Source organism: Python bivittatus, unplaced genomic scaffold (genome assembly GCF_059951505.1).
Source record: "Python bivittatus isolate LINGU-HERP-01145 unplaced genomic scaffold, Pbiv_v1 ctg000680_np1212, whole genome shotgun sequence".
Lineage (NCBI taxonomy): Eukaryota > Metazoa > Chordata > Lepidosauria > Squamata > Pythonidae > Python > Python bivittatus.
The window spans coordinates 5,999,119-6,025,490 of NW_028277095.1; the positions used below are offsets into that span (position 1 = coordinate 5,999,119).

General features: G+C 43.2%; 1 protein-coding gene across 1 annotated transcript in view; it reads left to right on the forward strand.

Moving 5' to 3' along the window:
• The first annotated feature begins 12,820 nt into the window (after positions 1-12,820).
• The window catches only part of KAT6A (lysine acetyltransferase 6A), a 65,865-nt gene continuing 52,313 nt past the window's right edge, over positions 12,821-26,372 (forward strand). The window contains exons 1-2 of the mRNA XM_088152146.1: positions 12,821-12,956; positions 14,255-15,154. Of these exons, the coding sequence (XP_088008272.1) occupies positions 14,552-15,154 (603 nt within the window). The 5' untranslated portion in view covers positions 12,821-12,956; positions 14,255-14,551. The remainder of the gene's footprint in view (positions 12,957-14,254; positions 15,155-26,372) is intronic.

Below are 26,372 nucleotides of genomic sequence, written 5' to 3' on the forward strand. Positions count from 1 at the left end.
CAAGCAATGCAATGGAAATTGAACCTCTAAGGCAGTGTTTCTCAACCTGGGCAACTTTAAGACGTGTGGACTTATTTACATTGAACTTTATGGGAAAATTTGATTCGGTTGGCGACCAATTCGGTTTGCGACCAGAATCGTGGAATGAATTAAGTTTGTGAACTGAGGTACTACTAACTCTACCTTTATTGTAAGGTTACAGTAACAGAATCTTGCAAGCCTGAAAGCATTTCTCCCCTCCTTTCCTTTTACTCTCCCGAAAACTAGGAAGGATCCCTTCTGAAATGCTTCCCACACCCCTTTTCCTTCTGGGGGCTGAGATACCTTTTGCATGACAGCGGTCTAGACTGCAGCCATTCCTCCTGTCTCCCAAGGTCATTCCCACCAACCATTACACATGCTGAGCAATTGCACTGCCGGAAGCAGCTTCTGAGTGAAAATCTCCATTCTGACTAGAGACCCTTTACATGTCCCTAGGATACCATGCAGGCAGCCGGGGGTTTTTTGCACCCAGAGCTCACTGACTTCAGAAGTGATGGGGTTCTGCTGCTGCTCCAGAAGTAATGGGAGGAAAGAAAATATCCTGTGTTTTCCTCTGTAGTGCCAGGGAGGTGTTTCCATATTGCCTGAATGCCTGCCTTGTCTCACTGCCCTCTGTGCACCCCCCGCCGAAAGCTGTTGGGGTTTCACCTCCTGCAGTAAAGGGACCATCATGCCTTGCTGCCAATGCAAGGCTGCTCTGATAGGTAACCTGGCCCCGAACCACCTCCCCTTCCAGTAGCTAACTGCTTCTGGTTTCGCTTTCTTCTGTTGGCTGAGAAATGCAAGGGAAATGACAGGGGTGTCAGCAGGGGCTGGTCAAAAAAGTCAAGATGGCAACTATAACAGTGCAACTGAAGCATTGCCTGAGGCCACGCCCTGAAAAAGGGTGGGGCTTTGATTGCACCATCGTGGCTACCATCCTGACTTTTTTTTACCATGGCCTGTGGACCCTCCTGGAAAAGGAGAAGAACAAGGGAGAAAACGGGGGTGGGGGGAGACTAGCTGGGTTTTAGAGCTCCCCCACTGGCTAGCCAGAGGGAAGACTGGCCGGCTTGGCATGGCACGCCCACACAAGCGCCCTACACAATCGAGCCAGAGGGGGGTGCTGTAGGTCCCCACTCCTGGGGCCATCGGGGCAGATGGTCAATGGCCTTCTCATAGCACCCCTTCCCTGTGGAACAACTTCTCCCAGAGGTCCAATTAGCCGCCATCTTTTTGGCAGACTGGTGAAAACGGTGCTCTTTTATGCGCTTTTGAACAGGGGAGTCTTAATTCGCAGCAGAGATTCCGGCGAATTGTTTTTATGCTGGAAAATGTTTTCGTGTTTTAGCATTGCTGGCGACCTATAGCCCGTGAGTAGGCAGCATGCAATTCTTTCGCAAGTAATTAAATAAATGAGTCGTTCAGGTAAAAATGCTCCTCAGAGTTTGGCAGAGGGGAGGCAGTGGCCCTGTGAAGCAAGCCTGAGACTGGCCAGGGTGCTCCGCTGTCCTGTGAGCGAGCGAGCGAGCCCCAGACCCATCTCCTTCACCTGAGGCTTGCTGGAGGAGTCACGTCTTCCTAACACCACGATGTTCTTTTGTTATTGCTGGTCCTGAAGGGCTGGATTTCAGTTTTTGATGGTGCTTCCAGGATCCCCAAACGCAGGTTCTGCCCTTCAGGCTTGACCTTCAGCATCTCTCAGGGCTCTTGTTTGGCAGGTCACCACGGTCTCTGCCTCCTTGCAAGAGCCACTTTTGGAAAAGGGAAAAGGGAGTCACATCACAAGGAGCCGAGCTCTGGAAGAGAGGAGAGGAGAGAAGGGAAGATGAAATGACAGAGCTGGGGGCGTGGGAGCAAAAAGAACAAGCAGAGAAGTGGCTTCTTCTAGGACCTAAAGAGGTAGAGACCGATGAACACCCATTAAGACTGGAAACAATTAATTTAATCTTTGGCGGCAGCTTCTAGCCTTACATAATTAGGAAATGAGGCAGTGGGAATGACCTCCGCTTTTTTCCCCTGTCCCACAACGTTAAACCTTGTTGGATTCTGCAAACCTCGGGACAAGATGGTAGCTAAAAAACAGAATGGAGGGGGAAAAAACTACTTCTTTGTGCAAGTGCTCGGGCTTCCAAGGCAGCCCCCTGCCCGCCCACCCACCCCCGTGCTAACGACGCAAGGCATGGCCTCTACTAACACCAGGTTTATGAGATGGTTAAGAGATCCCGAGGGCCTCGTGAATCCAATGTAAAAGCAGCCGGTGCCCTGAAGTGGCAGCCTGCCATTTACGTTAACTCTTGCTGTGCCGCGCCGACAGATGGAAGGGCACGAAACCTCTGTCTGAACCTGCAAGCCTAGAAGATTCCTTTGATGCCCAGGCCAGCCCTGGGTGAGTTGCAGTGGAGGACGGATCTGTAATTGCTGAGTAGACAAAGAAAAGGTTTCAGCAGCTGAAAGTCACACCTGATGAAACTGCCTCTGGAACTCAGCTGTTACAGGTAGAGACCTTTGGCAGGATACCTACTGTATTTGTGAAAAGCTATTAATGATGCTCCCTCGCTTTTCCTGCCCCCTTCTTTGTTCTTTCCTAGGGCTAGCTATCTGCTCCCCACCCAGCGAAGTGATAGCACCAGCCAGCCTTGGCTGCTCTTGAAAAGCTAAGCAATGTTAGACGGGGTTAGGATTTGGAGGGGAGACCAGCGCTGAGGCTAGACAGGAAAGTTGAAAAAACACCTGAGAAAGGCGAGCTTCTCTATTGTTGCCAAAGAACCAGATGTGGTTGTGTTCATGGAGTTCCCAAGGCTCAGAGGAGTTTTTATTTTTTAACCGTATGACAGCCAAATAGTTCAATCTCGTTTATTGCCTGCAGAGCTTGGATCCTCTCTCTGGCCCCAAATTTTTATTTTGCCTTGGCAATATCCCCCCCCCCTCCGCCCACCCACACTTCATATCTTACATTCGATTATATTTCACCAAGCAGGATATCTTTCACTGCATGATTAGGTCTTCTTTTTTTAAGGGAAAACAGAATCCTTAATGAAGGCAGTTACTTGCCGAATTAACATAGTTTGGTTGCACAAAGGTATCAGATGTGGCCTGGCCATCTGTAGGGTGGGGTCAAAAAAGGTCCAGGTGGTGGCCGCAACAGTGGATCGAATCCTTGCTCCTTTTTTACCTGTGTCACAATGCTTATAAAATCCAGGAGGGGAGGTTGATTGCATGGTTATAGCCACCATCTTGACTTTTTTGACCGCCTCCCCACAGACACCCCTGAAGTCCAGCAGTGGACTCTAGGGTGCGGTGTCAGTCATGCGTCAGCCATCATTTTTTCAGTTCTTCCAGCCATCTCAAAGAAGGTTGAAAGGCTGTCATTGCCAATGAAGATGAAGATGAAATATATATAATAGTATGATTGGGGTTCCCCCATGAATAGGCTCAGTGGGGACTTACCCATCCTTTCCCGCTACGCTTCCACTGCACATGGGTGGTAGAAAAATGAGAAGATGGAATTTCTGAGCACCGTTATGGGAGTGGGGCCTCTGTAAGACTTTCCCTGTTTTGAAACTGGGAAGAAGCAACTCTCCTGTTAGGGAATATGGCTGACCAGAGGACTGAGGATTAGTTAAAATTAAGCCCCTCTGGAGTAGTTGGGAGGGTTGGTGAATTGTGTGATAGCATTCAGTATTCAAACAACTATCTATGTCAGTGTTGTCCAAACTTGGCCACTTTAAGATGAGTGGACTTCAACTCCCAGAATTCCCCAGCCAGCCATGCTGGCTGGAGAATTCTGGGAGTTGAAGTCCACTCATCTTAAAGTGGCCAAGTTTGGACAACACTGATCTATGTGGTCCCTAGGAGTTGAAAATGACTTGATGGCACATAATTCATCCATCAATCAATTCAAACATGCCAACTCCCATCCATTGATGGGGAAAATATGTTGTATGGGCAACCAAAGCCTCCTATGATGAAAAAGCAGGAGCCTCACTCGACTCAACCAAAAATGACTTCATCAAGACAGAGTTGGCATCTACACGTGTTTTCAGGCTATCAGTGGGTCAGAACAGATCAATCAATCAATTTTATTTCAGTCATAGACCAGCATAAGGGTCAGAACAGAAGTGGGGCCAACCAACCAGAAAGGTTGCAATAACTGAACTTTTCTTTTTTATGGTATTTTTTAAATTATTATATTGCGAAGTTTACGTACTGTCCTACACTATATTGTTTCGATACAGTGGTATTTGTAGAATATTCATCAAGTAACCGAACTTGATTCAACAACAGACGGGCCCCCTGGGCTGGAGTTGCCAGGCAGCTTACGAGCTGGGTGGGTGACTCTGCGCCCGTTTCCTATCTCTCCACTCAAGCTATCTCTCAGGGTTGTGAGAATACAAGAGTAGCTTCTGCGTTGATCTTCTGAGAAGGACGCACAATAGAAATGAAATAAATAAGGAAAACATGAGATAAAAGGACGTCCTGGGGTGGCTGTCTCATTTGGGATGGGGGAAGTTGAAGCAGTTTAACCTTTAAACACTGGTCTGGTAGAGGTAACTCAGATTAGGAAGGCTAATCCAGGTTACTTCTGCTGGACTGATACATTGCTAGAAACCTTAATCGGCTTTGCTTGGTTTATATCCTTATTTATCACATTTATAAACTGCTTCACTCACTACACTTCATTCCGTGTGTTGCACTGAGGCTGCAACTGTGTTTTGGAAATTGGGGTTCAACCATCTAAGAGTGGTGGAGTCAATAAACAACTGTTAGGCAAATGTTAGCTATTCCATACATGCATTTATTTCTGTTTATATTTATTTATTTTCAGTTCTGCGCCTTGCTTTGCACCAGCAAGAAACATTAAGTAAATAACCAAAGGGTTAGTGTTTTTTTTTTCTTCTTCTAGAGAGGGAGAACAGTACAGCAAAATTATAATTCAAATGAAAATTATGCAAAGCCAAACAAATTACAGTGTATCTTTTTTAAAAAAGAATAATTTTTGTCTTTATTGACTTAATAAAAGAGAACAACAAACAGAAGAAAAAAAACAATAGTAAAATGAAAAGAGAAAGATAAATATGAGGCCTTACGTCCTCAGGGGATCGAGGACTTGAAGTTACTTGTGATTTATGAACAAATTGCTTATAGATATAGATTATATATGGATGTTTACAATTAAATATGGTAATCTTGCATTGAAACTGGTGTGTAACATTTCGTATACAAATCACAATACATCTTAGCATGCTGTATGAATTAAGTCAATGTGTCGGTAAGAAATAAAATATTTTTTACTTATTGTATGACACATAATCCAGAATCAGAGTTCAGCTCAAAGATTAGCAAAGAAGCTGGTATAACCTCAAAAGGTGGCTTAAGGAAACCTGAACTGCCACATTCCAGATGACTGCTAAGATGGCACAGATACCAGGCACACTCCAAACATGTTGCTATCATCTAACAGTTGCCAATGTTTTGCGGCCCAGATCTAATAGGCCTAAGTGAGAATTTGAGAAGTGATTTGCTTGTTCCATCAACCAATACAGTAAAGCAATTAATACAATGAGTATAGTGAAGCCATTTGTAATGGTCTGTGGGAATGACCTTGGGAGACAGGAGGAAGAGTTGCAGACTAGGCGACTGTCAGATAAGAGGCAGCTGAGCCCACAGAAGGAATGGAGGCCTGGAAAACATCTCAGAAGGGACCCTCCCTGGTTTCCTGGGCTGTAAAGGCAAGGGGGGAAGAGATGTACTTTCAGGCTTGCAAGATGCTGTTACTTTAAAGGTAATATCAGTACTCATGGCTGGTGCTTCTTGTCTGGACTACCTTGCAAGACTGACACCGTTGTACCACTTTCAAAGTGGAGAAGGTCATTTGAACATTTCAGGCAATGTGGAAGACATACACTGATCTACTTCATGGATACTGTCATTTGCATTTGGAGTAGTTTTACTTTGTTGTGAAAATCCAGCTTCAAAATCATGTTAGTTCATAAAAGCATTTCCCCTTGTTTTCTTTGATTATTCATTTCAAGCAAATGATAACTGGGTTGAGCTAATGAGGCAGTGACTCTCTTTATAATATTTTCAGTATGCCCAAATACATTAATGTTTGCATTTACATACTTTTAATTTACATAATATTAATAGACATATGGTATAATATATAGGTTTATCAAGTCTTCTGCCTGGGAAACACCCTTGTCTACATACCGGCTATTTGCATGGTTTACGCTGAATCACAAACCTATCCCCATTTTAGCTGAAAATGTGTGAACCCAGCTTGCATGGTTACTTGATGGTTTAGTCAGTGTTCTGTATACCCAGAAAATTGGGGTCCCTGTGTAAACCATGAAGTACAAGTAAATCTAGCAATACCAAATTGAACAAGAAGATGTAAATATAGGTAACTGATTCTATTACAGTGTACTTGTGAAAAATAAGGACAGACTTGTACTTGGTAGAACAGCCATGAAGTCCTTGGAAAATATTCAGATGCTGTGATGTGTCTACACCCCAAAATCAGAAGAGTACAAGCCATGGTCTTCCCTGTGATAATCTATGGAAGGGGAAATTGAAGAAGCAGGATAGGAAGAGTATTGGCCCTTTTGAACTTTGGTGTTGGAGAAGACTCCTGAGAATACCACAGACTTCCAAGAAAACAAACCAATGGATCATTTAACAAATCAATCCAGAGCACTCAAAGAACAAATGACAGCACTCAGATTATCCTACTGTACTTCAGACACTTCATGCGAAGGTCTAGCTCTCTGGAGAAAGATCTAATGCTTGGAAAGGAGGAAGGAAAGAGAAGACGACCAGCAGCAAGGTGGATGAGCTCAGTTACAGTGGCAATGGGTGCACTGTTGGGAGATTTGAAGCACCAGGTTAAGGACAGATCATCATGGAGAAAATCTATGTGGTCGCTAAGAGTTGACACTGACTTGATGGCACCTAATCAGTCAGTCATTCCCTTCTTGCTCCTAATCATGGCACAAAGATGCCTTTGTCTTCTTCTCATTCCCATCCCGTGAATGAGACAAGCTTCAGTCATCTTTAGCTGTGCTGAGGTTAGATTCGATGTTCACATTTATACTTCTACAAAGTTTAATACCCTGGAAGTTGTCCAATCCAAATTTATAAGAGCTATTCTTGCAGTTTCAAGATGCATCAAGAATGCTGACTTACAGAGAGAGATAGGTTTGGTTTCTGTGCATGCCAGAGCCTGGTATTATCTCATTAATTTGGGGTTAAAATTATTGCTTTTCCCTGTGGGCCTGGCCCCACTGGTTCTCATTTTAAATCAACCTGGCTAACAACAGCTAATAGCAAACTCCAGTCTTTGGGTCTCTCTTTGGAGAGCCTCTGCCCATTAGGGTTTGAAAATGCCAGGAGTCATCTTAAGTCGTGTATGTAGGATATTGATTCCAAACCAGTCTAACCCTCATATCCAACCCCACAATCTATGGATTTTTTTCACATGAGCATGTGCCACCGTCCAATCACTCCTCTATTCTGAAATTTTGCTGAGCCTTCAACTTGGCCAGGTTGGACACATTCCCCTCCACTGTCCTGTGGGGGCATTATAAAAACATACAGCAGTGCATGTACCCATGTGGGGATGGCTCCATGGAGTCTCCAAGCCACATGTTCCTCTGTTGCTCTTTTTACAGGGAACCTCAGATGACATTAATCTATCCCATTTTAAAGAAATACCCTGGCAGAGAGCACAATTCTGTAATGGTCTGTAGGAATGACCCTGGGAGCAGGAGGAAGAGCCGCAGACTAGACCACTGTCATGCAAAAGGTATCTCAGTCCACAGAAGCAGAGGGACCCTCCCCTCCTTTCCTTTAACTCTCTGGAAAACTAGGGAGGGTCCCTTCTGAAATGCTTCTCATGCCTCTTTTCCTTCTGTGGGCTGAGGTACCTTTTGTATGACAGTGGTCTAGTCTGCAGCTCTTCCTCCTGTCTCCCAGCGTCATTCCCACAGACCGTTACAGATGCTTGTCACTTCTTCCATCCAACAAGGATTCTGACACATCTTCCCAGTTCTGTGTCTCTATTTGCTCTATTCATCCCACCTATGACTGAAGATTAGTGCTAATCTTGATGATGGCCGGTATTATTAGTATTCTATTAATATTATTGTTATTTTATCATATTTTACGCCCACTTTTTATTCATAATGTTAGGTGTATGTAGTGTTTTCTGCCGTAATGAAGATTTGTTGTTGCTGTTGCTCATGTTCGTCTTTCTCTGCTTTTTCTGACCAAGAACAGCTTCAAATTGTGTAAAAATCTGTTTTGTCTTTGGCACCCAGTGTTTTGGAGAGCAGTCAAGGCAGTCACTGGGAAGAGAGGCAGTAAGGGCTGGACGTGGATTGGCAATGAGAAGAACAAATTTCAGGCTGATCTAGTTTTCTGCCAGTCCACGAATGGGTGGGGAGCAAGTCAGCCTGAGAAAAGACTCTATAAGCCTTGTTCCCCAAGAGTATCGTACTTTAAAGAGCCAGCCTGCCCATTCATGTTTAAAATGGCAAAGGATACCATTCTCTACAAATACATCTGTTTTGACGTTGTTCCAGGCATCCAGTATTCTCTGGATTTGACATTTCTGTGCTGCTGTTATTTGATTTTGTGTGCTGAGCAGTGATACTTTACCAGCTGACACAGGTGAATTTTAGAGCCTAGGTTTAATTCCTTAACACTCCCCTCCCTTTTCACTGATATGTATGTGGAAATAAGCTATGTTTAAATATATTTTTATTCTATAGTACAGTGAGATGAATAAACAAAAGTAAACAGTAGTAATACCATAATTACACATATGGAGATTAAAATGAACTAAAACGTCAAAAAAAAAAGTAAAGTTTCATATAATATTAATACAGGATTAATATGCAACCAGTCTTTTAATATACTATTAAAGCTAGATCATACAGAAATATACTTCTCCATCTTCTTATTTTTTGTATAATAAAACATTTCTAAAATCAACAAAAGATACTTTAACTGCTTTCTTTTTTTCCCACCTGCGCAGAATGATTCTGTTAGCTGAATCCCAGGTTCAGCAAAAAAGGCAGGGAAATTAGCTAGAGATGTACTTTTTAGGATGTGCTATTTATTAGGGTTATAAGCTCCAGGCTGCAAAAATCCGGAAGGCCACTACGGATTATGGAGCTGGAGTTCTTCATAAAGGGTCAAATTCCATATTTCTGGAATGTTTGCAGCAATAAACTAATACAAATAAAATAAAAAATGGGGCTACCAAATCTTGACAACCACAGGATGGCAGCAAACGGTCACACGTAGTGGCCTTCCGGATTTTTGCAGCCTGGAGCTTATAACCCTAATAAATAGCACATCCTAATAAGTACATCTCTAGCTAATTTCCCTGCCTTTTTTGCTCCAAAATCCTTGTATTGATGCTGGGGCCCCAAATCTTGTCACTCTGTGGCTGCATTCTCATAACGTACTAGGCAAGGCTGGAATGGGTTGGGTTGATTGTGGGAACTCAGCTATGGTCTTTGCGTGGTTAATGTGCCAGCAGTCACGTTAAAGAACTTGGCTGATTTGTCTGAACCCAGACCGTTATGCAAACATGGCAATGGGGCTTTGTTAATTTGGACGTAAAGTTACAATTTTGGGTGAATCTGGCCTCAGGCAGGTCACTGAGCTGCAGAACCCAGGACATCTGCTCCAATGTCCAATGTCCAATCTTTATTAGCATGGGCACCACCACAACCTCCAATGATGGAAGCAAGTAAGAAGTTCCTTTTTATTATTCTCACCAACCTTCTGATGATCTTAACAGGCCAAAGCATCCTCCAGCATGAAAAGAGAGCGCTCAAGATTTCCCTACAGGCCACGATTACTTGCACTAGCCTTGCCTTTCTCAATTGGGATAACCTAGATCCTGGATGAGTCCACAGCCTCTTCATGAGCACCCGCTAAATTTCTTGCTGTATCGGACGCTATTTTAATTCCCAGCCCCAAGTTCAAAAAATTAAATAGGACATCAAAGTGCAACTCTTTAGCATAATCTTTATTTACAAGATAATTTTATAACATTATTTAAAGTCTTTCCATTCTTTTGGGGAGCTGGTGGCCCATCAATACTGTAAATAAGTGAAATGAAAAAAGCATGCACAGAAAAGACAAAAAACGGTCGAGGTAAAGCCTGACAGAGGGCTAAAAAAGATAGAAAAGTGACTATTAGATTGCCTCCTAGTGAATGGTGGTTTGCCAACTGACCACACCCACAATGGCCATTTTGTGTGAACGCCCACAACAAACGGGCATTCAAATGTGCTTCTTGGGACCAACGGAAGATTGCAGACTACTGTACATCTGGTTAAAAATCCAGTCTGGTTAAATTTTTGGACACGTCTGAGAAGACCAAACTTTGCAAAATGTGTACCGTGGCATGTAAACTGCCTATTCCCGCATTAGTGACTGTGTTAAACGCAACCAGTTGCTCATCACCCATGTTATGCCAAGGCCAATGGAGAATCTGAACCCAAGACAGAGGTAAGCCATAATGTGTACACCAAGACTGCAGAAATGAAGCAGAAGTGGTTCCCACGGCTTCATGGTTAAAACTAAAAAGTCTGGAAAACTTTTCAAACTCGCTTGAAAAATACAAACCAGTTAGATGTGAGTGAGGTTTGGCTTTGAGATACCTGTTATTTAGATTGCTCATTGGAAGGATCGATAATGAAGCTCAAGCTCAGATATTTTGGCCACCTAATGCGAAGAGAGATCTCTTTGGAGAAGACCCTGATGCTGGGAAAGATTGAAGGCAAAAGGAGAAGAGGACGGCAGAGGATGAGATGGTTAGATAGCATCACTGAAGCAATGAGCATGAAACTGAGCAAACTCAGGGAGGCAGTGAAGGACAGGAAGGCCTGGCGCAATATGGTTCATGGGGTCACGAAGAGTCGGACACGACTTAACGACTAAACAACAACAACAATCTGGGCTACATCAACTGAGACAGCTACTAGATGGCCCCACTGGCACCCACTGACTGAGGGCCCGCCTGTCTCCCAGGGGGTCTTCCCATCCTGGGAGCTCCAAATAGCCAGCTGGCTTCCGAATCCAATACAAGGTGTTGGTTACCACCTCTGAAGCCCTACTTGGCACAGCTCCTAGCTACTTGAGGGACCACCTGTTTCCCACGCTGTCTCCCCATCCTGTGAGCTCCAACGGAGTTGTCTTGCTTTGGGCCCCATCAATCAAACAGTGTCATCTACCAGGGCCCAGGAGGGGGGCCTTCTCTGTCGCAGCACCAGCCCTTTGGAAGGGCATCTCCCCAGAGATTCATATGGCCCTCCCCACCGTACCCACCTCCAAGCTTTCTTTAAAAGCCCAGCTTTTCCGTGGGGTCTTGAGTTGGGAGAAGCCCTATAAGCTGGAGGGAGACGTGAAAGGCAGCTTCTGCACGCTCAGAGGTGGTTGCTGTTTTTAGGGAACTGTTGCTCTTTTAACTCTGCAAAGTCCTGGAGTGGGCTGGAAGCCTAATAAATAGCAAGGCACAGATGTTCCCCTCCTCTAGTGGCCCTCCAGATGTTTCCAGCCCAAATCTAGCACCCCTGCCTTTCCTAAAAACAGGACCCGAGCCCGGCACTCTCTTGAAAGCCAGCGACAGTCGGTGTACGGTTGGAACTGCGTTCTTTAGGATAACCTTGGATTATTTAAGTTGCGGAGACAGATGTGGTTTTTTTTTGTTTTGGCCTCCCCGTGGCCTTGATGTTACGCTGCCAAGCTTGGAAGTCAGTCCTGTGGAAGCTGGTGCGACCCTTCGGAGCAAAGGCTCCGAGTTCCGGGTGTTTCGGCAGGCGCCGACCGGCCCTCCCGGAGGGGGTCCGCGGAGCGCTTTCGCCCGCCGCAGACGCTCGGCGGGCGTTTCAGGGAACGGAGCGAGGCTCGAGCCCGCTGCAAATAAAGCCGGCCCGGCCTCGCGCGACCCCTCCGAGCCCCCCGCAACGCTGCACGCGCTTGCTCGAGAGTAAGGAGCGCCCTGGAAGCTCGACGGCTCCGGGGCTGCCGCGGGGAAACGGCCCGCGAGGCAGCCCTCCTGCAAGGGACAGGGATCCGGCGCGGCTGCCACACGCGGCTTGCTCGCGGGAAGGCCCGGGGCGATCCGCTCTCGCGTCCGCGCCAGGAAGGAGCCAAGGTCGTGCGCTCTCGCCGACGGGCGGGCTAGCTCGGGAGCGGTCCGAAGGGGGGCCGGGAGGTATCTGTTCGCTTACTCGGGGTGAAGCCTTCCTCCAGCTGGCCGCCGAAGAAGCACGGAGAGGGGCCAGCGACCCGGCCCGGCGGCCGAGGCGCGCCTGCTTTGCTTTGCTTTGCTCTGCTCTGCTTACTCGCGGCTGAGCAACCCTGGATGGCCGCGGACGCCTTACTCCCGAGTAAAGACGGGGAGAGGCAGGCGGCCCTTCTCACGTTGGTGCTGCAGGCTGGGCTGCCCTGCTCTGCCCCGCGGCAGGCGACTTACTCCCGAGTAAAGGCGCAGGAGGGGATCCGGGGGTCCCGCGCGCCTCCTCGCCCGCAGAGCCGCCGCTTGCAAGGCTGCGCGCTGCCCGGGTTCCGAGCCCGGGCCCCGCGCCTGCGCAGATTCCCGCGCGCCCCCTCCCTCCTTCCTCACCACCCTCCCTCTCCCCAACCGCGCGCACACACATACACAGACCGCGGCTGCTCCCTCAACCCGCCGCCCCTCCCTCCTCCCGCTTCGCCGTGCCGCTTTTCCCTCTCTCGGAGAGGCTGTTCCCACACCCCTCCCCCGCGGCCGGCTCCTCCCCGCGCGGCTGTTCCGCTGCCAAGGGCCTCTCCGCCCTCCGCAGCGCTACGGACCCAAGATGGCCGCCGTGTCAGTTTGGGTCTTCGCTGCCGTCCAGCCTCGGGCGCCTGGGCTCCGCCTCTCGTAGGCCCCGGTAAGTCTCGGGCGCCGCCGCGGGGCTGCGGCCGGCCTCGGCGGAGGGGCGGCGCGGCGGCGGCGGGCGCGGCGGCGGGCGCGGCGGCGGCGCGGCGGCGAGCCGGCGGCGGGGGGAGAAAGGGCCCTGCGCGGGCTTCTCGCGTCAGGCCCCGCGGCCTGTTCCGGCCCGGCCGACGCTCGCGCTGCGCCAGGCCCGCCGGGGCCGCGGCAGGTGCAGCCCGCCTTCGCCGAGCGCCGCCGCCGAGGGCCCGGCGCCTCCCGCCGAGCCGGCCGCGCGGCCGGAGCGTCCTCGGGGCGGCTCGCAGGCCGGAGCGGCGGCGGCGGCGGCGCGGCGCTGGGCGGCCGGGGCGTAGCGGGCGACCCGCGGGTTAGGCCTCCCTCCTCCGCCGGGGGCGGGGGCTCGCCCGGCCGCGCTTTCCCGGCGAGGACCCCCCGGAGGAAGCGGGATGGAGGCGCCGCAGGAGCGGGATCGCCCCGGCCCAGCGCGGGGGAGCGCGGCCCGCCCGCGGCTCCAGGCTCCTGCGTGGCGGCTCCTCCGCCTTACATAACGAGGCTGCCTTTCTCTGGGAGGGCATCTCCGGCTGGCAGGGCCGTCGGCCTCCGAAGGGCTGCTCCTGGCCCGCCGCCTCCGGAGACGGCCGCCCGGGGCTCTGCGGGGAGGCCGGGCGCCCCGGAGGGGAGCCGCTCCTCGCGGCCGTCCCGAGGACGGAAAGTTTCCCAGGGAAAGTTAGTTCCGAGAGAGCCTCCTGGCTTCTCCCCGCGTAGGAAACGCGGGGCCGCCTGGAGGAGTTGCGACAGTTCCGACCAGGCTCCGCGTCTTGCGATTCTCCCTCTATTCTCCAATTCAGGACGAGAGTTTAGAAAGTTGCCAGCTGGGTGGCCCCGATTTATTCGCTCTCCAGCAATGTGGATGGTGACACTTGTCCAGGTTGCAGTCTGGGGCTGATTTTCGAGTCTGCTTGGCATGTGGGTAGAAGGAGTTGGTTTGTCCTGTGGCTGTTTCTCCGGGTGTTTTGGAGAAGTTTGCCCCCGTTGTGCAGATTTGGAGTGCCTGGTCTTGATGAATGGCATCTGGCTGCCAAGAGTTCAGAGTTGCTGAAAAAGAGGGCTGATGCATCGCTGTTTAAAATACCAGTTTTGTAATTGCTTTCAGTTTCAGTTGTAGGCCAAGTATTCTTGGATGTAATTTTGTTTTTTTTTGTTTTTAAACAGGGCTGCTGTGAGATAACAAATCGTTCGGTATTTTCATGAAGTCTGATAAAAGTTACTAAACTATGTTTTTTGCTTTTCTTGCAGGTGCACAGTTTGCCTGTCAAACTGGGAATATAAAGCAGTGGAATGAAATGTATTGAAATCTTTTTACCTGTGTGATACATTTTTTTCATCAGTTGTTTGGAGGGGGGGTATTGGAAAACATGAACCAGAAGTAGGAAATACTCATGTTTGAAAAAAGAAGAGCAATTTGGGGCCAAAAACGTGTATGCTATGATTAACTGGTCCTCATTCTCCGATCATCTGTTTTCCCGTTGTGCGAAACTCCTTCAGCATAGGGATAAGGGATAACGACTCTATGGATATAAAGAATTTTTCACCATGGTAAAACTCGCTAACCCGCTGTACACTGAGTGGATTTTGGAGGCAATTAAAAAGGTCAAGAAGCAAAAACAACGGCCATCAGAAGAGAGGATATGCAATGCTGTGTCTTCATCCCATGGTTTGGATCGCAAAACTGTTCTGGAACAGTTGGAACTGAGTGTTAAAGATGGAACTATTTTAAAAGTTTCCAATAAAGGACTTAACTCCTATAAGGATCCAGATAACCCTGGGCGAATAGCACTTCCTAAACCTCGGAACCATGGAAAGTTGGATGGTAAACCAAATGTGGACTGGAATAAACTGATTAAACGGGCAATTGAGGGCTTGGCAGAATCCACTGGCTCATCCTTGAAGAACATTGAACGTTACTTGAAAGGGCAGAAGGATGTGTCAGCTTTGTTTGCCAGCAGTGCTCCTTCTACCTTTCACCAGCAGTTGCGGTTGGCTGTTAAGCGTGCTGTTGGCCATGGCCGACTCCTTAAGGATGGACCTTTGTATCAACTCAATACTAAAGCAGCCACAAATGCAGATGGGAAAGAGAGCTGCGAGTCTCTTTCTTGTCTTCCTCCAGTATCACTCCTTCCACATGAAAAAGATAAGGTAAGAAGTGCATGTTTGCTGAATCTTGCTAGTGGTAATGAACAATACTCAAGTCTACCTTGAAGTTGCTGCTTAGAAACATAACTTGTGAACTATGTACTAGAGTTTTCCAGTTCGGTTCTTGGTTCAGAAACTGACTTTGTATCAAGACCCTATCTTTATCAGATTATCCCATCTGCAATGTCAAGATTATAATGCAGTGCTACCTTGCAAGGTTGTTGAAAGGATTTTTGAGAATGCATATATAAATTCTCTAAGGTGATATATAAGTGATAGGCAGCCTGGACATCTATGTATGTATGTATGTATATAAATTGTAAATTTAGAATGTTTGGAGTTTTTTTTTAAAGGATGGCATAAGGGCTAAATTTATATAGTGCATAATTGTCACTGCTGTGGGCTGGTTGTTGCTATAGACTACACTGGGAAATCAAGATGGCAATTGCAAATAATTTTTATTTTATTTATCATATTTATATAGCCACCCATCTCACATAATTTTGATATTATTGCCAAGAATACCTAATCTTTGTGTCCATGTATCAAAAGCCAAGCTTGACCCAAAGGTGTCCTTACTATTAGTATTTGTGTATATTTTAAAAGAATATACTATTCACAGATATAATATTTGTTACTTGATATTTTTGAGTTATGTTATTGTTCAAGATGGGCTCTGACTTTTCAGTTTTCTCTGAGCTACTAACTTGCATAATGTAAGAAAACATATTCTGTGTTTGCTGTTACAATCTTTCCTCAACAGGACTCAGCTGAAACTGCATTTATAATTTTAGGTTAGTCCTTGGTTACCAGCCAAGTTAAAGATGTAGGTTTATTTTCTACATAACATGCTTTTAATGGTGTGATAAACATACTTTGCCCTGTCCTTCTCTGCCCTTAGTCTTTGTTTGGTATCCTTGTTAATGTTACTTAATAGTTATAATGGTGGCAATAAGTATACGGCTGTGTATTGCTTCAGATCCAGGTGTTTTGGAGCATGAATGTAGCACCTGCCTGCAACTCTTTATCAGCCATGACTTTTCCTGAGATCACATAGCAGCTGCAGAGGGCAATCATGTGATCCTGGGAAAAGATGCAGCTGATTTAAAGAGTACGGATGGTGCTACATTAACAGTGGCATGCAGCTGAAGCACTTCAGATCCAAAGTGCTGCACTTGAATTCCTTTAACTAGTCCTAAAACACAGTTGCTGTCAGAAGTAGGAAGCGGAGAAAATTGGGAGTATGATATGGTAGCAACAGAAGAAAGTTTGAGTGTTGTATTTGCTTGATGATCCCTAGATATAATTCCAGTAGAAGTGGTGTAATGGTCTGTAACAATTAGGTTGACAGCGAAGTGTCCACAGAAGGGAGTTGAAAAGCTACTCAAATCCTTTTGGAGCCCAAGCTTGTTGGATGACGAACAATTGGCTCCTAGACTCAGCTCGCTTTTATGTTGAGTAAGAATAGTATTGGGCAACCTGTTGGGCAGCAATGTGACCATTAAGAATTTTGATAGTGAAGGATGTATTTACTGTAGAGAATTTAGCAAGCTAGGGCTTGAGTGTACATATAGTTGACATGCATGATGTCATTCTGCTGAAGCAGTTTGAAATATTTACAATAGACCCATTCTTAGCTGTTATGGATCCCGTTTCCTTTGTAGAGTTTCACTTTGGGAAACCACGGTTGAATGTGCTGTTCTAAAGAATTCAGGAAGAGCTCTATGCCAATCCTTATTTGTGTAGGACTCTTTCTACTAGGTTAAATTATATTTCCAATAGTTATTTCAAAATGATGACTAATGTCTCCTTAATTTTTAAAGCACCATTGATCTCTGAATGATTTTTCTGTGTATGTCAATTATGGTGGCAGTTTTAAAGGTTGCAGATTCTTTGAGTCTTGATAGATTTGAAATCCAAGAATGAAGTGAATGAATTGCCAAGATAGTAATTGTCTAATTGAATTATGTGTATGGCAAATATTACTGTGTAATCCTGTTTGCAATTTTGGGGGAATGTTTATTTCTTCGTTAGATTTGTATTCTGCCTTCCTCAAGTCTTCTCTGCCTATCTCTTTGCTGGAGCAGGGAATGATGCTCAAGAGCAGTGATGTCCAAACTTGGCCACTTTAAGATGAGTGGACTTCAACTCCCAGAATTTCCCAGCCAGCCATGCTGGCTGGGGAATTCTGGGAATTGAAATCCACTCATCTTAAAGTGACCAAGTTTGGACAACACTGCTCAAGAGGGTGTCTGTCCTGGCTCTTGTTACATTTACTGTCCTATTTAAGTTAAACAGTTCAGTATTTCTGGAAACCTAAGATTCTGACCTTCTGCGGGGAACTAGATTTTGTATGTCAGGCTTATCTCGTTTTACCCCCAGTGTTACAGTCTTGTGAGGTAGATTGGCTTGAGAAATAGCCCTATGATTCACGAGTCAGCAGAATTTTGAATCCAGATCTCCTGGCTAAAACACTTAACTGCCATGCTGTTTTTCTTCTCTGCTGGTTAATTTCCTGTACTGTGGCAATTAATCCTAAATATTAATAGGGTATGATTAAAGAAAAGTATTAAGGAAGCACAGGAATTTAATTGAACAATTCACCTTGTTTTGTGGAAAGGTGGCCTGTACCTTGATGCCTCCATCATTCTGTTATATGTTGTAGCAGCTTGCTTCTGGGCCATATTTAACTACTTATTCTGCATATTTGTCCTGATGTCTGCTATGAAACAAGCAAAGTCTGTGGAATGATGTAGGATTGTAAAATTCCAAAATAGTTTATTTACCTTTTAGGTGTGCACCTATCCTCTGTGGCAGCAGCCCTGCTTCTTCTGAAACTCCCTCCTCCCTTTTCTCTCTCCTTAATGCTTGGAAATTTTTACTAAATGCTCCAGAGAAGAGTGAGAGTTTCAGTTTTGAGGTGGCCATACTGTACTGGTTGTATTACAGTACGCCCAGCAGAATACAGTTGTCATCTAGGGAGCATACGTCTGAGAAAGGAAGGATACATTGCTTTTTCTTCCTAGATAGAGAATATTGTATTAAGTTTACAATCCAAAAGTGTCTTACAGGAAAATTTATACAAGTTATCTCAGTGAATTATCTCTAAGAAGGCCTGCTTGGGATTTGGCATTATGGTGCTTGCTGTTTTTTAATCTAGATCAGAATATAATACTAAACTAAGATGTGGTTTGTTTGGTTTTGGTTTAGCGTGTTGTATGACCACAATCACATTGTTTTATAAACTATGGTTTATGGCTTGCTATACAGTATTGCTTGAATCCTACCATTGTGGTTTATTCAGCAAATTTTGTTTAAAACTATTTCTTAGGCAGTGTGGGATTCCAATCTATAGCGTTTAGGAATTATTGCTAGTCAGTGTAGTAGTAAGCTGATATTTCTCTGTTGGCCAGAGTGTAAAGACTTCTCTTTCCTTTATGGCTATCATGGAAACAAGTGGATGGCTGGAAGAATCTCTCCTCCACCAGCCCTGTCACTCATCACCATGGAATTCCTGTTTGCTTGTGGGCTAGCAGACAAGCTGTTAAAAACAAGCCTAGTGTAAACAGATGCTGAGTTCCAAATCCACATCCAAAATAATTGGCCTTTTATCGAACTGTTTCAAGAAGACACTGCTATACATCTTAGAGAACTGTATGTCTGAACATTTTTGCATACTTTCTGCTAGTCTGTGAGCAGCACCAACACTTAATTTATTATTTTGCCAGTTTAATTTCTCAATTGTCACTCCTTTGAGCATCTTGATACGGAGTTGTGAATGGAGCATGGTTGTGTTTTAAAGTCTAATATAACGGAACAAAGTCTAAAAATCCAGCATATATTTTTATTAACATTGTTTTAGAAGACCCCAAACAACCTCTTAGTAATAATTTCTTAAAGTCCAAGCCCTTAAAGGGTGGGACACGGCACTCACTTTTGAACTATGGAGTTGTCTGGCTGACAGATCTCATCTCCTTTAATAGTTGTGCTGATGTGTTTCGTGGGTTAATAGAGTTGGTCTAGAGTCAGGCAGTGCCAAAACTGAATAAATAAATAGATAAATAAATACTCCAACATAATTTTCAGAGTAAATTTCCCAAGCCTTTTCATTGCCAAGGGACCAGCTGTTAAACATGGCTTTTAAAAAATGTACTTTTGATGTATTATGTGGGACCATTTTTACAAAGTTTACATACTATAATTTGCAGAAATACTAAGTTGCAAGGTGTAGCTGAATTATAGTGTAGTTTGTACAGAAAATACTTGTTTAATAAATAAAACTTGGAAGTTGTTTATGCAAAACTATTTTGTGTATGTTGGTTGATTGGTAGTCAGGGTTCAAGTTCTTTTGTAGAATGATCTTGACATTTTTTAAAACCTGTTTAGATATATTGGATTATCTGAAGTGTGACAAATCTTGAAACTTTTTGATAGAATGTTTTAAATAATGGCATACTGAAGGTTCTCATACAAGGAAAGTTTCATTATTTTAAACAATGATATATTATTCCTGGATTCTTGGGGAAAATTATTTGTGAAACTGAGTCCCTTCAGTTATTTTGTGCATGGAACTCCCATGGTCTGTTTCTGTTGGAAGCTGTGGTCCATAACAGCTGGAGGGACCCATGTTAGGGAAGGCTAGCAGCTTGTATATGCTTGTGTTTTGGAAAACCTCTAGAACCATGGCTCCTATTTTTCAAAGTAAATGTTTCCTTTGGCCTCAGACGCTTCAGAAGAAGCACCATTAGTAAATTATGGAGAATGCATGTTTATGTTGGCTAATAGCTCCATTCATTGCCTGGGAGCCAATGTATTGTGCCAAGGCATAAAGACAACTCTTGTGCTTCAGAACTTAATTGACCTGAAACAGTGGTTAGATGATATTGCTATGTTTGGATCATTGTATTTCAGTTTAATAACCTAAACTAAACATGAGGATGCCTTTACTCTTTTCATGAACTGGCAAACAAACCAGGAAGTCTTCCATTAGCTATAGTTCTTTGTCCAGACAAACTAATAAATTATGATTGCCAGGATATTAATACTTTCCCAAGCCTTTAACTGTAGTTTTCCAGTTTAAGAAGTAGAAAATCTCCCAAGTTTGCTTGCTAGGTAATTCATACTTACCTTATTTCTGGGCTGTTCGTTGAACTGACTCAACTATTTCCAGCATTTCACTTTTCTCTGCAGTTAGTGAGAGTCCAAATATCTTGGATTCCCAACCACCCCAGACAGTATGTCCAATTGCAAGACATTAGGAGAGTTATACTCCAAAATATCTGGAGGATGCCTGATTGCCTTTCCCTGTTGTATGTGGTTGCGTATGCGCTACATACATTTTCTGATTCATTCTTAGTCACTAACCCAAGGTAACACAAAAGATTACTTTATGTGTCAAACCTGTTACAGGTAGCCCCCGGGTTAACAGATGACCCTATTGTAGCAAAATTCGAATTAAATACACAACGGTTTGAGTTAAATACACAATACTACCTATACAGTATTATACAATATTAAACAATAATACTGTTCCGGCTTACATACAAATTCAGCTTAAGGACAGACCTTGGGAACGGAACTCATTCTTAAACTGGAGAGTACCTGTATTCTTTAAATACTTCTAATAGAGTTGATTGAACATCTGAGTTCTGTTCTGTACATGTACTTTAGAACAGTTTTTAAATTACCTTTCTGATCATCTTAATTCCAGCATAGCATGGGGCACCAGATAGGGGAAGGTTGTTGTAAAATTTGACTTCTGACCTTAAGCAGATGTGCTAGAATAATGCCCATTAATAGAGCTATCTAGAGCCTGAAACTGCATTGCCTGCGAAGCTTGTCTTTGAGAAGATCACTACCAGAGGGGAATTATGTGTAGCTACCTACCATGGAATATAGTCTTTTAACATCTTCCAACTATTCCAAATGCTCTGTTACCAGTATAGTGACTTAAACAAGCTTCTTTTAGGCCCCAGCCATGTCCTTGGACTACTGTAGCTTTGAAGTCAAAGATTCACAAAGTCTTGCGTATATCACTAGTGCTTGGTTGTATCCTGTTTGTCAAAAGAACAAGGAAAGAAAAACAATGATGTTGGTCACTTGTAAGCGGTGTGTTTCAGTTTTTGTTGGGGCTACTCATAGCCATAGCCACCTTTGAGTTAGAAGCATAGCAGTCTCTCCCCAGGAATCTGAAATTAGTGGAGGGGGAAACAGGAACACAAGCAAAAAGTATTTTACTGTTTTGCCTCTTGCATTACATGCTCATCTCTGTTTTGTCTCTAAGGAGTGTCCAAGGGAAAGTGGAATAGTATGTTCACCGTTGTGGATTGTCATGAAACTGGGAGATGTTTGCTTTTATGGTCTTCAAAACTGCTGAGTAAATGCTTACTGAGTTTGATGATATGACTTTGTGCCATTAATAACAGGTTTTAGCATAAACTTTTTTTGGTATTCTGATCTGCCATTTCCAAGTGATAGTTTAACTTAATAGAAAGCAATTTTGATTTATTGAAAAAAGTATCATTCCACAGTATTTGTATTAATGTTGCAAGGTATCTGACGCCTCACTAACCTTGTGGAGAGAACAAAAGATAGGACGGTGATCCACTTGGAGAAGGTCTTGATAATTTTTTTGTTTCTGGCACTCTCATGTCCATTTGGTGTCAACTCCTGTTGGGTGTGCTGTAGCATAGTTCTTGATGATCTATACTACCTTAGAACACAAGTAGTTAAAATGGTAACAAAATATGTTGATTTTGAAAATGAATCAAGGCAACTTACCATATTGGCTTAACTGAGTCTAATTTTTCTAATGCATACGTTTCTTAAACAGGAAACAGATAAAGTTTCATTTGAGTAAAGCTCCATTCCCAGTGACTAAATTGAGACACCAGTGTAGTTTTCTGGCAAAATAGGGAAGTAGTTTACTGTTGCCTTCTTCCAAAATATTTTTTTCAACTTCTTGATCTCTGCTGGTCTATGACTGTAATAAAGACTGACTTGATTCAATTTCTTGATCTAGTCTACAGCCTTAGGATTTCCTGGTAGTCTCCCATCCAGGTACAAGCCAAGTCTGACCTTGGTTAGCATTTTGAGATTACCCAAAGTTAGCTAGGCCCTGTCATTTGATATATATGTTACAAATTAGCTATTATAATTAAAATGTTGTTTGCAATAAGTATATATTTTATATTTTTAATGAATATGATCCAAAATTTCTTGGCACACAGCCCTTTTGCATTATGGAACTACAGAATATTTATTGAGTGTATCTATGAATTAAAGATTTTTGTTTGGGTTTATTTGTGAGTTCTAGCAAAATTGCTTACTTAGTCTTTCAGTATGCAAAACTCTCTAGAACCTTAATTGGGTAAACCAGTGTTTCTCCAAAAAATTCTGTGTGTCTGTATTTTAACATATTTGTATCAGATTTCATTTTAAACATGATTATTAGAAGTTTCTTTTATTGGCTTTCGCTTAAAAATCTGTTTTAATCACCGTTTTTTATCCATTCTAAATGGTAGGATGGCGCAATGTTATTAAAATCTTCTGCCTTATTGGCATTTTTGGATGGGTTGCTTAGAGCTATTTTAAATGAACCATTCTGCCAGAGAGATCTTTAGTCATAAGACAGCATAATTCAGATAATTTCTATTCTTCCTAATGAGAGTAGTTTGTAATACAGCTGCAGTTCCTTTTGCCAAAAGGAGAATAGCTAATACTGCTTAGCCCAGGGAGGAAGTAAACAAGCTATTTATATCTGTACTTATAATGCTGGGGATTGCCTCTCTGATTTGACAGGAGAGGTCTTCTCAACCTTTGGACAAAGTTTCCTCAAGACACAACCTACAATGCAATATCTGTGTGCCTCTTAGTAAGCTCCATTTGATTCAGTTGGAATTACGTTTGTGTAGATATTTATAGACTCACATTAACTACAGTATGTCAGAACCTCCGCTAAACCAAGAGAAAATACATTTAGTTTGTGTTTTATTTAGAAGACAGATTAAGGGGAAGGCTTATAGCAGCAAAATGTCTCTTAAAATTAATTTAATTCTAATTTGAGTTTTTGTTAATATAGTAGTTATTAGTCTCTTACAACTGGAAGGCCCTAAACTGAAAGGTATTTTTTTGTGTTAAACTAGGGTGCAGCAGCCAGCCATCACTTAGAGGAAATAGAGCCTTGCACACTTAGCAGTAGACTAAGAATAGAAGCAACTGAAGCATTAGGTGGTTTACACAGCATTTTGAAGGCACTAGTGAGCTGCTTATTTTCTCATAGAAAGTGGAGTTACTTGCCATAAAACAACTATTTTGTGTTTATCCCTGCTGCTTTATTTATTTATTTAAATTACACATTATTTAAAGCCTGATTGATAAAATTTAACAGTCTAAAGTAATATTGTTGGTTGTTTGGACTAGATGGCTTAAATGGCCTATTTCAATTTTTTTATTCCTTTGTTTCCCTCTTTTGAGGTTGGAAGTTGGAGTATTGAGTTATGGTGGTTCTTACCATTTTCTGAGGCTTAGGTTTCCTATTTGTGGTCATGCAAAACTTATTCTTCTCAATAGTGATTGTTCTAAGGGTTCAGTATCCTCCTCACTATGATTTTAAACATATGTAGAAACATCTGGAGGAAATAGTTTTTGGATATAAGCTTCTGTGAACTGATAATTCTCCCTTGCATTAGATCCAGATGATCTGTTCTTATATTTTTGCTTATGATTGGTGGTAGACTGAGTCATTGGGCCAATAGGTCATACCTTCCTTTTCAGATCACCTTCACAGTCTGAAATATATCCAGGTTATGCTGTGAATCCTATTTAAGATGGTTTCTGCTGTCTTATAAGTTATACCTGCTACTGGAAGGTAGACCTATGCCTGGGGACTTCCAATTTAAATTGGAGGAATAAAACTACCTTTAAAAATGATTCAGGCAGTTTTGCTGGTTCCAAAGACTATAATTTGTGTCTCTGACACAATCAGAGATTGCTTAGTTTGTTGATTGTCCATGTATTTCCATTAGATTCAGTATATCAGTTTTGACATTTAAATAAACTAAACATGATTGGGGGGGGTGCCAATTAACAGAAAAAGAAAAGCTCTATATAATATTTGTATAACCATAATTTATGTATTCTTTTTTCCTGTTGGTGTTTGTGTTTTGTTTGGATTTCACTAATAGAAATACATTTTTTAAAAGTTTGTACCTTTCAATCTCTCAAGTTGCCTCAGTCCAAATTTATGGTAGAAAATGTCTCCTTTCTTAAGAATCACCCATTTAATTAAGATTTAGAAGTGAGGGGCTTTTCTTCATGGTCCCAACATTATGAAATTGCTTTCTGAGAGGGATGTATGTACCTCATTATATTAAAAGTTAGTTGCTAATTATTGTCCTCTTGTTTCAGAAAGCTTTTGATCCCTGATTTCTTCTGGTCTCCTTTTTTCTACTTTTTTTTAAAAAATACGTTTTCTCCCTGGTTAATGTACTTTAATCTGACTGTGGGAGAGAAAAATCAAAATTAAAATAAGCAAGAGGTTTGTAATGTTCTCTTGGAATTTTTAGTATTTTAAACAAGTAGGTCGTTCATCTCTATGGCATGTCTAGAATAAACTTTTGAAAATCTCCAAAAGACAGGTGACTTGTTGAAGGCATCTAAGTAATCTCTTGGTCTTTACATTTCCATATAATTAATGTTGCATTTCCTTTGTTTCATGAGCAAACTTTGGAGTCAATAGTTAACCTTGCAGAAAACAGACATACTGCTTAAGAAATAGTTTGTTTTGGATGGAGCCAATATAAAAATTATTTGTGGCTGCCAGAGGAGTGTAATGAGATGAGAGCAGACCTCACCCATGTGAGCAGGGTCTGTTCCAACCAGAGCAGGATTAGATGAGTTGCTGTATTCCAGCTTGTTTATCTGACAGGGGAGTCATGATCTGAACAGATGGCCACCATCTGTGCGTAACTCTGGAAACCCCAGTGCCAGAAAATTAGTCTGAATTTTCTTCACTGGGTTGGTGAACAGGTGAAATGATTCCTAATAACAAACACAATGTATTGTGTAAATGGTATCCATTTGTGGGTTCCCATAATAGTGACAAGAAACAAAGCAACAGGAGGAAGCATAGCCTGGGTGGAATTTTAAACAAAGAAGATGACAGCCCGCTGGCATTTAGTCAGAAAGGCCGAAATACACCCCATCCAGGCAAAGAGGCAGGAGCTGAGGTCCCAAAAAAGGGCACCTTAGAAAAATGCTGCTTTTCCTTGATTAAGGGAATTACTGTAGGAACGGAACTGAAAATGTTGCAGAGTAAAGTACAGTAGTCAGTAGTAGTGGATAAAAAGTTAGTAGGCTAGATAACCTCTTTTTAATAGACTTGAATGCACCCTCTTCATTTGTGGTTATTAAAACTAAGTAGGGAGGAGTTAATTGGAAGGTGATTCATTCAGTCTGCCAATAATTTGCAGTAGCCAACATAGTTATTTGTGGGGGGGTTGGCTGCTATCACTTTTTGTCAGCTATTAGCTTCCAGATTTATTTGCTGGGTTCTTTAAATAAGAATGAGCCATTTATAGAAAAACTGTTAATTGCCCTGTCTCCACCTCCCAGTGATAAGCCTGTTCCCTTCTATTAGCAGTAATTAAACCGGACTATCTGTGATGTATAGATAGTAACAAATAGTTAAGTGTGGTTCAAAACACTGCTTTTAGGTATATATTTAAAGAGTGTTTAATTAAAAACAAGTATACTCAACTTTCAATCTAAAAGATGCTAAACGATCTGTTTATTTCTATGGCAGTGTTTCTCAACCTTGGCCACTTGAAGATGTGTGGACTTCAACTCCCAGAATTCCCCAGGCACACATCTTCATGAGGCCAAGGTTGAGAAACACTGATCTATGGAATTGGACAGATCAGTGTGGTATAGCTGAATCTAATCCCAGGGATAGTTTCAGTCTACCCTTGATTTTTCCTCCATGAGGTTAAGCAGTCCTATGTCTCTGCTTCCTTCTTTACCACTATAGATATGTGAAGCAAAGCTGCACTCTGCCATGGTCATCTACCAGTGTTTTCTCTCAAATTTTTATGATGTCCTAAGAAAATTCAGCTTGATCATATGGCATAGTATATTCTTCTAAACTTGTACAACTTAGAACTTTTCTTTAAACTTTAAAGTTTAAAGTTTAAAGGAGTTATTTCTTCCTTTCAGTGTTCTG